Source organism: Mycetomoellerius zeteki, unplaced genomic scaffold (genome assembly GCF_001594055.1).
Source record: "Mycetomoellerius zeteki isolate Tzet28-1 unplaced genomic scaffold, Tzet1.0 scaffold52, whole genome shotgun sequence".
In the NCBI taxonomy this organism is placed as follows: domain Eukaryota; kingdom Metazoa; phylum Arthropoda; class Insecta; order Hymenoptera; family Formicidae; genus Mycetomoellerius; species Mycetomoellerius zeteki.
Window position 1 is genome coordinate 70,668 of NW_017257523.1, and position 14,004 is coordinate 84,671.

At 32.6% G+C, this 14,004-nt stretch overlaps 1 protein-coding gene across 3 annotated transcripts in view; it reads left to right on the plus strand.

The window, feature by feature from the left end:
• The window catches only part of LOC108727736 (kin of IRRE-like protein 3), a 72,245-nt gene extending 65,488 nt beyond the window's left edge, over positions 1-6,757 (plus strand). Inside the window, exons 5-7 of one of the 3 annotated variants that reach the window (XM_018455956.1) lie at positions 442-569; positions 5,341-5,509; positions 6,335-6,757. In XM_018455956.1, coding sequence (XP_018311458.1) covers positions 442-569; positions 5,341-5,509; positions 6,335-6,423 — 386 coding nt within the window. In that variant the 3' untranslated portion in view covers positions 6,424-6,757. The remainder of the gene's footprint in view (positions 1-441; positions 570-5,340; positions 5,510-6,334) is intronic. The other 2 variants (XM_018455957.1, XM_018455958.1) reach the window with 2 other exon arrangements.
• The last annotated feature ends 7,247 nt before the right edge of the window (positions 6,758-14,004 follow it).

Here is a 14,004-nt window from a genome sequence, read left to right on the forward strand (position 1 = left end):
CATCCGGAATTGATTCCGTCGGTACTTCCTCCGGGCGAACCTGTTTTCCACGAAATAATGTAAGTATAATGCCAAGCGATCCCCTCTTGTGTACGGTTATTGCATTTCATTTCGGCTGCGGACTTTTTGCTCTCCTTTCAACGGTCGTTCGGAAAAATACGATATAAAGAATACGGACAACCTCATATCTTCAATAACGATAGAAAAATTTAAAGAGGGAAAATTATAGAGAAAATTATAAAGGAATCTTTATTGTGTTGTGCTTTCTGTTATAATTACGAGAGAAAAAAAACATCAGTAAATCTCCATCATAGACATTCTTGTTTGCGATAAACATAAAATGTTCGCGACATAGGTAAAGCGACATAATGAAAGATGTTTTAAAAGTAAAAAAATCGCAAATTGAAAATATTGTGCATGCGATTTTCTCCCTCATTGCAGAACCCGTGACGGAAATAGTCGGTGGTCCTCATCTGTTCATCAACAAGGGCAGCACGATAAATTTAACATGCTACGTGAGACACGCGCCTGAACCACCGTCGACAATAATTTGGATTCATAACCACCAGGTAAGCCGGACTTACGATCCGCGAATGAAGGTTTTACTACTTGCTGAAAATCACCTGTCATGCTGCCATGAAGTCATGAGAGATGCTTTCAACTGAAACCTCATCTGAATTTCATAACCGATGCTGGTTTTGCGAGCGGACCGCTGATATCGGTATAAACAGAAACATTTTTCATGTTCCTCGCGGCTGTTTGAAAAAAGCCTGCAGCTGTGTACACACTTCTATTGGCCTGGTATATCGATTATCGCTGGCAGCATACTTTCGTTCCTTCAGACGTGCAATATTTATCGAAGACGTCAACAACAACTTGCTTTCTCAACAAGATGATTCCGTTCGAGCGACTTGGCAATCATAATTAAAAGATTCGTACATTAAAGATATTTCTTTTTATAATACGGTTGTACTCATTATCAAATAAGAGAAAAAATTCTATTTTCGGTCGAAGTGAATGTTGATATTTCAGAGTTGTTAGCGGTCAGGGAAATCAGAGAAAATCGGGAAAAGTCAGTGAAATTAAAAAGTGGTCAGGGAGAACCGGGGAAAACGGGAAAAAGTCAGGAAAATTATTATCAAGGAATTTATTAACCTAAGATAAAATTAAATTACTGTAAAATTCTAAGTTTAAACTTTACTTCTTTAAAAATTATGAAATAGAATTTTTTAAATTTCATAAAGAAGAAAATGCAAATCTTTTTTTTATTTTTAATTTTACAATAAACAATTTGCAGAAAACTATTAACAGACATTGTTAAAAAGAAAAAAACTTAACTTTGCAAAATATGTATTAATGATGAATATTTTGTAAATCATTTCTAATTAAAATTAATTAAAATGATAATTAGAACGTACAGTGTTTTAATAAAATGATTAATGCCTGTATTAGTCAAGCCTTATATTTAAGGCTTCCTTAAATTTAATCGTTAAATTTAAGGCTTCCTTAAAATTAATTTATTTTTAGATACTCTACGAATTATTTTATTGGCTATTGAGCATCTGAACATAAATTTAAGGAAGCCTTGAATATAAGATCTGACTATGAATACGGACAAAAATCTCAATAAGCAATGTGCAAAACAAAGATACATGTAATAAGATTGATACATGTATATCCGCCTTTTTTTCGTAATTCATTTGTTTTTTAACTCATCACGTATCACGGTATCAGTAGTCGTATGTTCCACTTAACATTTGTAACACACTCACTGCAAATATCGTATTATTATTTATATTTTCAACTTGTTCTTTAAGGTAAATAATTCTTCTAATATAAATATTTTTTATTGTACGTACTGTTTATAAATTAAAATATTTTAATATATTTGTTTCTATTCAAAGAATCTTTCAGGTTTTAGTTAGGAAATTTTTTCAAAAAGTGACCGGGGAAACCGGGAAAGTCAGGGAAACTTTCTTTCTTTTTTACTAACAACCCAATATTTAATAATACTCATATGCAAATTTGCAAGCACATTTTTCACTTCTATAAACTGCACCCCAATTTGTCAGGTTTGAAAAAACGCAATTATAAACTGAAATTAGAACATTAAAAATGACATGATAATATTAAAAATTGAAAAATAATATCTTCTCATTAGTTACCGGTTATTGCGACAAATATCTCCACATGCCTCGACGAATTGATAAAACGCCTGACCCAGAAAATCGAGAATTTCAGATTCAATAACCATGAGATGATATTTTTCATATTAAGTTCTTTGCAGCTTATTAACATTGTTTAATTGATGATCAATGTAATTTATAAAAGTATTTTTAGTTTATGATTTCATATCTAACAAACCACATCAATGGCAATTTATATAATTAAAAAATGTATTTTTGTAAATAAATATTATTAAGATCTACTTCGACCGAAAATAGGATTCGTTCTCTTATTTAATTTATTCTTATCAGTCTAATTTCCACTTATAATTATTCTTATTGTAGCACGATAATTTATAAATATTTCCATTAAATATAACAAAGTTTCTCTCTCAATATCACGAGACAATTCATTTGTTTAGGAACATTGCGAAAGTTTCTCGGGAAGCGTACATCTAAAGACGGCCACATTATTAATAATAGACAGATGAATGCTTTCGTAACATATTACGTTAGTTTCATTTGAGTTTAAGAATCTCACTATCACACTTATTTATGTAAACGCGCGTATAACTGGAATAACCAAGATGATTGCCTAGACGCTTTAAGTTATAATTTTGGGAAACTTGTCCCGAAATGCTTTATGCCATTCAAGGAATTCATCTACAGTCGACACTTTTACCCCTTCCACTTCCCACAAAGTGCCTTAAGCCCCGTCTAGTCACGTCACAGACAAATGATATAACATCTGTTTCTCTCTTCTTCCGCGAGTAAGCAATTAAATTCTGGGTCGATTAATTATACGTGCTTATATCGTTATTATCTGCGGCAATTATCTTAAATATTAATTCAATAAATATATAGAAAATATATAGTCATGTTGAATATGATCCCAGCATTAATCACAGGGTTGGCAAATTCCACATCTATATTGATAAAAAGGGTAAACCTTCGGATGAACTGCATATTCGAAATCATACAAACGACCACGTGTTTTTGATGTATTTTTGGCTCCTGAAAACGAATATGGCAGCAGAAATTGGCGCTCGGCCGTATCTTGGCCGCAATCTTGAAAAAACAGCTGAAAAACGACATTTTTTTTAAGTTTCTTGCATTTATTTCGAAATATACGAATCGTACAAAAAAATGTTTCAAACAAAAATTGTAGAGCATGAAATTCTCTATAAAAAAGATTCTACACATTTTTGTCCTAATCACAAAAGGAAGCCCGTAAAACAGCGATGAAAGTGACTAGTTACACGTTTGTGCGGCCTTTACTTACACGTTTATGCTCTGTGATCACATGTGCATGCGTTGTACGTACTTTTCGGTAAGAGTGCACGAAATTTAAAGTCATAATCCATTAAATTAATAACCATTAATAACCCATGTGAATAGTGGGATGTATAGACAGTAATGCTTGGGTTCGGGCGGCTACGCCGCCCGAACGAAATAAAATAACATCCTACCCGCTTGGGGCCTAAAGCCCCAAGCGGGTAGGATATGTTATTCTATTTCGTTCGGGCGGCGTAGCCGCCCGAACCCAAGCATTACTGTCTATACATCCTACTATCCACATGGGTTATTAATGGTTATTAATTTAATGGATTATGACTAGATATATCTATAAGATACTGTATAAAATGCCTGCGAATCACGTCCTCATATATACTAAATTTCGGCACATTTCACTTGCGAGAAACCTAATTGATTAAGTTGGGTACTTTAACTACGGATTACGCGTTTATTATACAAGATACGACAAAAGTGTATCAAACCTTATTTGTAGAGGATTTTCCGCTCTGCATTTTTTGTTTGAAACATTTTTTCATACAATTTGCATTTTTCGAAATAAATACAAAAAACTAAAAAAAATCACGTTTTTTCGATGTTTTTTCGAAATTGCGGCCAAGATACGGCCGAGCGCCAATTTCTGCTGTCATATTTGTTTTCAGGAGCCAAAAATACATCAAAAACACGTGGTCGTTTGTTTCGTTTCGAATATGCAGCTCATCCGAAGGTTTACCCAAAATTTTTGTTTTAGAAATATATTTTTAACATATTAATTTGAAGTAACAAAATATTATTATAAAGTGTTTTGTCATTATTGATTCATTTTTTTATTCAATTCATTTTTCTTTAAATTATCATGATTGGTACGATTTACTAATAAAGCAGAAAATTTTTTTGCACAATATAAGTAAATATATTATAGTATTACATATTTTATAATTTTTGCCAGTTTATGGTATCGAATAAAATCCGGATTTACAATAGTTTCTTTTACCATTGAATTTTTCCAGCCAATCCCGATTAATTGAGATTTTTCATTTATTAGAATTTGACTGAATATTTAATATTTATTTCAAAACTTCATATTGTGTGGTTCCTTTTAGCTAAAATTATTATTAATTTTTCTTTCACTAACAAATGCATGCGTATTCATAAATTAAACAATCATGACCGCAATTTCTGCCGGTATTAATTAAATATTATCAAATATGATTAATTTAGTGACGCAATAAATTCTGTCCTAATGAAACTTATAAAACAAACATACATATATGATAATTTGTGTAACCAATTGGATCGTTAATTACCAATTATTGCAAAATGTAACATCTGCGGTTGTAATAAAATTATAAATAAAATTTGAAAATAACATTGTTGTGATGCATTACGTGTTTTTTGAAAATCATAAAAGATGTAAAAGAGCAATTTATTCCTAAAAAGTCATACTTTCAGTCTTTATATTGAGTTTAAATAAGATCTGTTTATTATAATCAATACGAATCTTTTTACTGCTTGAACAATTGTTATAAAAGTTGAAGTTTGTTTAATGTTTAAATGTGTTTAAAATTTAGAAAGGGGATACAAAACTACAAAACCTAAAATAAATTGTATAAATCTTATATATATAAAATTCATGGTTTTGATATTTTCATATAATTACGATCGCGTGATAAAAATACGTATTTTATGTCGGACAGCGAGGTCAGGAAATGAATGTGTAACGTCTAGAAAAAATCCTAGGAGAAAAAGGATTTCTGTCATTGCAGGGAACACGTTCCGTCGACACTTCCTGCTTCTTCCTTTCCCGCAGAGTGGCCCCATCCGTACTTGGTCACGTTAGAGGCAAGTAACCCGACATGCTTTTTATATCCTTTTTCCGCAGGCGATTAACTTCGACTCGCCGAGGGGTGGCATCAGCCTGGTAACGGAAAAAGGACCCGTAACTTCGAGCCGTTTACTCATTCAGAAGGCGAACTTCAGAGACTCCGGCCTTTACACGTGTTCGCCCAATAACACTCATCCTAACAGCGTACATGTCCACATAATGAGTGGTAAAAAAAATGCCAATTTCATTCAGAACAAGCTTTATGTGCAAGTTACTCCACACGTTACTGATTTAAATTCGAGTGAGACATTTTTTAAAAGAACAGATTCACTAAAAAAAGCTACAATGTGTGTTAAACCAAATAGATATACGCTCAAAAATCTAATAACAATTTGTGATAACTTTTATTTTCGCCGTTTATTACGAGATAATATAAAAACACATTCTTTTACGCAAAAATAATACAAAATTAAATTCATCTCTCTGGAAATTATATAATTCAGGTAATTTAATAATCACATTATAAGCATTTAAAAAATCAATAATTACTTTTTTGAAAATAAGAGACTATTTAGCGACTATCCTCTACACGGAAAAAACTATTTTGCTGAAATACCTAAAAATTTAGCCAAATAATAGCTCTAAAAATAACTTTCCTGAACCATCAACATAATTAGGTAAGAATCTCAAACATGATGAGCAATACTGTAAAAACTTTTGACATTCTAGCAATCAACTTAAGTATCCTAAGTATACATAATTATTTTGATGGCCTAACGAAATTATTTTCAGATCTGTAGATCAAGCTAAATTTTTAGATACTTCAGCAAAACCGTCCTTTCTGTGTGAAGTGTTAGACCAAATACTTTTTTTAGTTTACAGAAAAAGGTATAAACTAAACTCGACAAAAATGCTTAGCTTGTAAACGTCAAGTAAGGCCTTTTCACCCAAAGCAAGAGCTCGCGCTCGGCTCCGCGGAAACGTCGCTCTAAATACCACCTGCTAAGAACCGACCGAGCGAAACGGCATTATAGTGTAGCGTTTGTTTCAGGAGAATACCCAGCGGCAATGCAAGGTAGAGGCGACAGAATGGCCGCGACGCTGCTTCCGGTCGTCCTACTTCTTCGGATGATATTCTAGCCGACGTTATGCACTCCGGGCTCTGGGTTGAATGCGCGCGAACTTATGCACGGTCGCCTAACTTCCACGAAACCATCGAGCGGGAGGTTCGGTTTCGCGGTTTTCTCTCCGAGGATTCAACTCGCTGCGACGCGCATTCGACACTTTCGCCTCGCGAAAGTAACGGAATCTCATCGTAGATTTGCGTCGCGACATTGCGTATCTCCTATTACGTCGTCAGACTGATTGAAATACATTCTTCGCGTTACGGAAAATCCATTTGTCACATCGTCGCCTGGAAAGCGTGAGTTAAAATAAATATTAGACTAGATGTATCCGAGAAAATGATGAATTGCGTGATGAATAACAACTATTAAATATATATATTTAGTTCTGTGTGATTATGTCGTTAAAAAAAAGAACAAAAATATAGCTTAATAATGGCCAAAAAATTTGATATCTACAAATTAAAAATATTTTTTATTAGAAAATATTACTTACATTATGCAACAATATTTCTTAATTATCAATTTTGCTGCCGTAATGGACAAGCAAGAATCTGTCCATAATGATAACTTTTAACATGATTAGTCAAATAAATTCGCTGAATTCACACGATACTTTCAAGGCCGTTATCATTTTGTAAAAAAAGTGTCTGAATTCTTGCTCTACTACGGAAACAAGTACGAACTCTTTTTCTATTCCGGCAAAGAATCACGTGTTCCCGTTTCAGCCGTCTGGAATCTTTCCTCACTTTCCGAAATAAAAATCGTCTGCGAAAAAAGAACATTTTGTAAATGTCATACTAATATAATGTATGACCTAAAATCGATCCATTTCTGAATTTCGATATTTATATATTCCTAAATTCCTATTACAAACGAAGAAACAGTAATATAAAAAATACATTGTAAGAACCGAAAGAATCGCTTTGAATATTGTTTGAAATTAAATTTACAAAAATTTTTTTGAATAATGTATGAAGAACTTCAAAAAACGGAGAAACTAGATTCGCAGAATTGGATGAAACGCAACACAGCGTAAAATTGCGTATCGGTAAAATGCAAAATTTTTTGCAACATCAAATGGAAGAAACACACGCACCGATATATTGGGATCCCATTTTTTAGCAAATTGTCATCTATCGTTTTCACCAGAAAATCTTGAGCACATCGTATTCATTGTGGCAGTCATTCAATTATTGATTGTGCTTGGTAGACCGCAATATTCGCTCCAATCGCTGCAATTACCAATATTTTGGCTGCGACTAGTTTTGATTATATATTCCAATATAATCCCATTATTGAATTATTGGTTATTATACAGGAAATAAGTTGGAGGTTTTCAAAAAAGAATTTTGCAAATATCTGAGAGAAAATAGGCATCACAATTGCCTTTAAAAATTTTATAAAATTCTTTCAAATTGAATGTAAAAACTTCGACTCATCAATATGAATTATTTTAACATAAACAAATGAAATTAAAAATTATACAGATTAATTCTCATTTGCGTAAATAATAAATGTTAAGAATATATTATATTGGAAAATTGGGTTAATTATATTTGTTTTATTTTCTCTAAGATCTAATTAATATATTCCCCATTTCTATAAGTTTTTAATTATAGTATTAACAATTATTATAATTTTATGGTTCTGAAACATTAAAACAACATTAACCCTTTGAGGAGCACATTTTTTTTCTACCTAACGGATTCCTGTGAAATTTTGTATTTCTCTGTTCTTTTTGATCCATGATTACGAATCTACAATCAGATTTTAAAAATTCAAATTGACAGATCCAATATGGCTGTCATATAGAGATAAATTAGTATAAATATGAATATGGCTTTCACACAGAATTACACTTTCAGTTTTTAACTTTTTCAGAAAAATTAAAAATTCAAACTTCAATATAAGACTTTTCTAAAAAGCTGGAACATCTGATTTATGCGTTATGAATTTATGAAAATGATTAAAACAACATTTTTGGATGTTTCAACCCCTTCTTTCTTGGAAAACTTACATGAGAGACAAATTTTGAGGCCATATTCGTATTTAGTGCGTTCTATTTACTAAAAAATTTTTCATGACAAAAATGTAAAAAACTTGTTATATAATGTAATTTTTATCTTCACACAGTACACCAATAATTTTGTTAAATCTAGCGTGCAAAAAATTCAGGAAAATGTATATATATATATATATATTTAATATTTTACCACCTGAAAAAAGTTTAGTAAAATTTTCAGCCTCTTATCTTAAATACTTTCCAAGAAACCACCTTTTTTGTGAAAAAAAAATGCTCTTTCTTCAACTTTATTTCTTATAACTGATTAGAAAAGAACAATCAGATATAATGACCATATGGAAAACATGTAAAGTAGGTAATAATATATCAGAAAAATGTAAAATTATAATTGGTTTCATTAAACCTGAGCAATATATAATATTTTTAAAATGATGAAGAAAAAGGTGTAAAGTACGCTTCCCACTGTCCTTCAAAGGGTTAAAACATAAAAATTGTGCTATTTTCTAAAAATTAGGGAAAAATAAATAATACAATTAATATAAGAGAAAATGTTTCAAAGAAATGTATCGAATTATACGGCAAAATGCCGCAAAATACATCTGAATAATCTTGTGTCTTGTACATCAGGTGATAAAATCCGTTCAACTTCGGAAGTAAGGATAGACGCGTTGACGGTCTGCGAAACGCATAGAATCAGAAACTTGGAAATTTGCGTGAGAGAAAGAGCAATGGAGATACGCAAATATAACGAAGCTTTCCCGAGCTTGCAGTGATGCGACGTATTTATAAGAAGAAAGCAGGTTTATTCGCCGAACTTATAATGGCTCGACTTCGAAGCGGATTTTATTCTCGTTACGGTTACTGGTAAAAACGTATTGTTCGAAAGTGCATTAGCTCTCGGGGATTCGAACACCATTGCGCCGCGCCGGGACGATTCTGAGATTGTTTCATTTTCCACCGTAAAGGAGGACTGGCATTGTGCCTCTGCAGCGAGCTTGGCAATATTGTTGTGTCGGAAATGTACCTCGCTTTTTCAGGACCACTCACGAAAACGTAAAAACGATGATATCTTTATCACTATTAGCGCCCAAAACCGAATGTTTCTTCTATCAATGGGACCATATAATCCATGGTGGAAAGGATATAACATGGTGTGTGCAGTTGGACAGTTGTCTCTGTCTAAATCTTTGCCTTCTCCGTCTATGGACTGTTCATAGTGGGAAGAATTATCTTTCCTTGTTTGATACACTTTATAATGCATCTTAGGTTCTCTTTCTATAGAAAGAGAAACAAAGTGTGTTAAACAAGGAAAGATTCAGTACCAACATCACGACGCGAAACGATCGGTATTAATAGTCGATTCTTACATTTAAGACTGTCTTAAGTACAATCTTATGATGTCATAAGTCGATCTGAGGACTGTATTAGCATCTTAAGACATTATTTAAGACGGTTTTAAAATAAGAATGGACTATGAATACCGCCCATGTTTCGCAGTTGGTAGTCCTTGGCACACTGTAGAAGATGTGGAGCAAAAGTAGGCATGGTTCGGCTGAACTATACACACCATGTAATCCTTCGACCATGATATAATCGGAGCGCGTTGGTCCAATCGCGAATAATTCGCGTTAGCAGTTGATGCCGGCGTGCACGTGTAAGAAACGGTCCTATGTGGTTGCTGTATATACTATATTAGAAACGTTATCCTAAGAATATTTCGGTGCCAGTCTTTCAATTAGCTTGTATAACGACGCCGAAACTCGTTGTACTTCAAGGATACTACGTATAATGCATATACACGAGGTATGTTTTTATAGTTGTCAATATATATATGTATATGCGGCAGAGAAAACGATTAAAACTCTAAACAGACAGAGAAAATGATTAAAATGACGTAGATTAAGTGTTATTTGTCATTCTCTATATAGATATACCTTTTTCATGAATCTGTACATTTTCGCCGAATTAGTGCTGCGAATTGTGTCGGAAAAATTTATTTGCCATTGTACGCATTTAATAAAAGAGGAAAAAACGTTCAAAGAAGAGTGACGGATCGTGCACGAACTATCTACATTAATCGTACTTCTTTGGTTGAATGAATTTTTACACCGGATCGTTTAACAATTGTGGATCTTTGGGATATTACCACAATAACTCGTTAATCACTATTTTGTTCTTAATTCTTGATTATTTCTGGTGTCATATTTTAAAGAAGCAATTTTAATTAATAATTTAGCGGACGCTAATTACCCTTTTTTAGAAAAAAGGCTCTTTCACGCCTTCTTGTTTCCTACTTTGTTATACGAACCGGTTACTTAAGTTTCACATGCCCCGACCGCAATCTCTTTTACTTTCCAAACACCAAGAATTTGTATTTCATGTTTGTGTCCACAATGAATGTCATGATCTAATGTTCTTTTTGATTTAGTAATTTAATATTGTTACATTTTAAAATGAGATAATTGAATAAAAAATAATTAACTGTTGAAAGCAAGAACTATAATTATTAAGAAACAATATTTAAAATAAAAATCACAAAGAAAACAATTTAAAATAATTTCCACAACATATCTGCATGAGAATCAACAATCTGCAAAAACGTAAGTATCTTTAAAGTGTTTTTCTATTTAATACTTTTATTAGGCACACGGCTACATTTTGTATACATTCGTAATGTGTTCGATAATCGATATATAAAGCTCAGCTCTGTGTAATTATTTCCATAATTATTATCTTCGTATATAACACAAAGCGCAGCTAGGAGGAAACTTTCCGTTACCAGCCAATAATTTCCATCGCAAATGTAATTATTAACGCTGTCGAGCATTATATATACGGTGCAGTTCATTACATAGGAATTAATAAATTTAATGACAGTTACAGCGTGCATCATGTCGCAGTGCAGCACTATAGTGATGCACTATAGTGTAGTAGTTTCATCGACGAGGCATGCATCCAATTGGAAAGTCGATAGATTCTGTTACGTGACATGTGATCATACGTTCCGTTTCACAAGATACAACGCGCTTTTTTTATATATTTCATTTCCGAGTCACGATGCGTATTTTTTATGACTGAGCATAAATTTCAGCGACAATAGAAACATTCAGTATAGAATAACGTAACGTAGTTGGTGGTTCAGTGGATCGAACATCAAGGTATCAAAAATGCATCAAAGTGAGTATTAAATCAAATATTTTGTGTGTGTGTGTGTGTGTGTGTGTGTGTGTGTGTAGTACCGATACAGCCATCCACTCAATGGACTAAATATAACTGTTCGTCCGCAAAAATGAGCTTGCGCGAGATTTAAATTTTTTACTTTAATGGAGATCATATTTTATAATATTCTGTTAATCTGAATTAATACCGTAACTCAAATTACAATAAAAATAAAAAAAAACTGTAAATGTAGAAATTGTGAAGAAAAGAATTAACAATAAAAAAAAGTAAATTCCTTAAAAATTGAACTAGGAATTTGTTGCAATTTTATTTATTTAACAATAAGAAATGTACGGTCCAGTAAAATTCTTATTGTTTAATTTTATTTATTTCACTGATTGTGAGATGTGCCGGTATAATCTTCCGCAATGCTTTTGATGAGCTAACATAGGTTCGATTAACGGTGCGGATGAAACATATCAGTGGAACGTATATGAATTCTAAATAGATGCTCGTACAAACAGTACAGTAATTCCATCAGTTAGTACTTGGTTAATGCAATAGGTCAATCACATACACATCCCAGTCCCAGTCGACATATGTATCGAAATTCCTATATCTATACGCGTAACTGACGTTGGCAGGTCATAACATGCGTGTGTTGTATTACTGAAGTAATCATGTATATCGCATTGTCATAAGTAGTAGAGCAGACCGTAATGCATCAGCTGGAGTATGAAGAGGACTGTTGAAATTGTACTGCTCCAATTAATATCTAAAGCGGCAGATAACTCACGGCCCCACCCGATATTCGAATTCTATGCGTAGCAGCTTCCGGCGATGCAACATTTCGGAGATCTCTCTCAATGGTTGTTTCACTTTGTGTTATTTCGAGAAACTCATCCGCGGATAACGATAAACAAATATTTGTCTCGGAGTTAGTAGCGACGCCCAATCCACGAAAATCGTGACAAATGCCGCAAGGAAAATCGATATAAATGTAAATAGTACACAAGACGCGGCTAGCAAACAATTAGCTCTTCCATCATCTTACATATTCATTTCGAATTTTAACTTAGCTACTATAGCAAAAGTAACTGCATCCGTAAACATGTGGTAAGGAAGATCAACGTTGTACTAAGGTGATTGAATAAGGAACATGTTTCTCTTTTTGCGTTCGTGGTATTTCAATAATTGTTAAAATTTGTAAAAATTGTGAAAGAAAGAATAACAACTTATGCTTTATGTCACAAAATATTACGTTACATTAATAATTTAATTATTATTACATTCCAAATGTTATTATTGAATTGGACAAAAATTAATAATTGAATTAACACAGGAATTAATATAGAAAGTAAAATAATATATAAAATTTATTAGAAGATATTTATCTTAACCAAAATCTGAGAAAATTAATGTAACAATAACAAGATAACTTTCTATTAATGTGATAAAATTACGCGAAACCATACAGGAACACAGCATTATGCGCATGCAAGCTATGTTTAATTAGCTGACATACTTCAACGTAATGTTAAATCTAATTTGCCAGTCGAAGTAATGAACAGACTTTGGTAAGTACTTACATGTTAAATGATTCAATCTCTGTTATGTCGCTCAGTTTATTGTACACGTTTCATGATGCATTCAATTTGAACCAATCAGAAGTTCTTTTAGCAATTATCAGCCAATCATATGACTCACAAGTATAATGTTTTTAATACACTGCAGCATATGCTGAACATTAAAATCAATATTAACAATATTCCTCAATTGCCGGTGTGTTCTGAGTCACGGTGTTTCATCTCGCCATAAACTCCACGAACAAAGTACTCAAACGAAATTCATTTAACTGTGAAATTAGACACCGCGGTTGAATTACTTTTCGGACGAAAAGCACTCACATACGACAGTTTGTCAAAACTATGGACGTGCTTTGACGCTACACTTGGCTGGTGTAATCAAGGTTGATGAAACATTAAGGTCACTTAGAATGACTAAAAACTGGGAGAAAGCATAGCCAGCGCGTTTTTTCTAACACAACTTTGAGATGACAGAATTACTAAAATATTATCTTTTGTTCGAAATATATGTATAATAATTGGAACAATCAATTTTGTTTCTGTATTCAATCGGTAATATTTCGTAAATTAGTCGGTCAAGATAAGTAATCTTATAATCATTATTAATGAAATTATTATTCTTGTAATTATTTTTCGTAACCTGTCACCTAAGTACCAAATTACAAGCAAAAAATACACGAGGTATTCTTTCATATATGATACACGTGCGTGCTAAATTTTCAAATACTAAAATTTCAAAATACTATATGAAAATACTATACTCTATGAAAAATACTAGGAAAAATGAATGGAGCGACATGCAACAAAAACTACTTTTTATATTTCG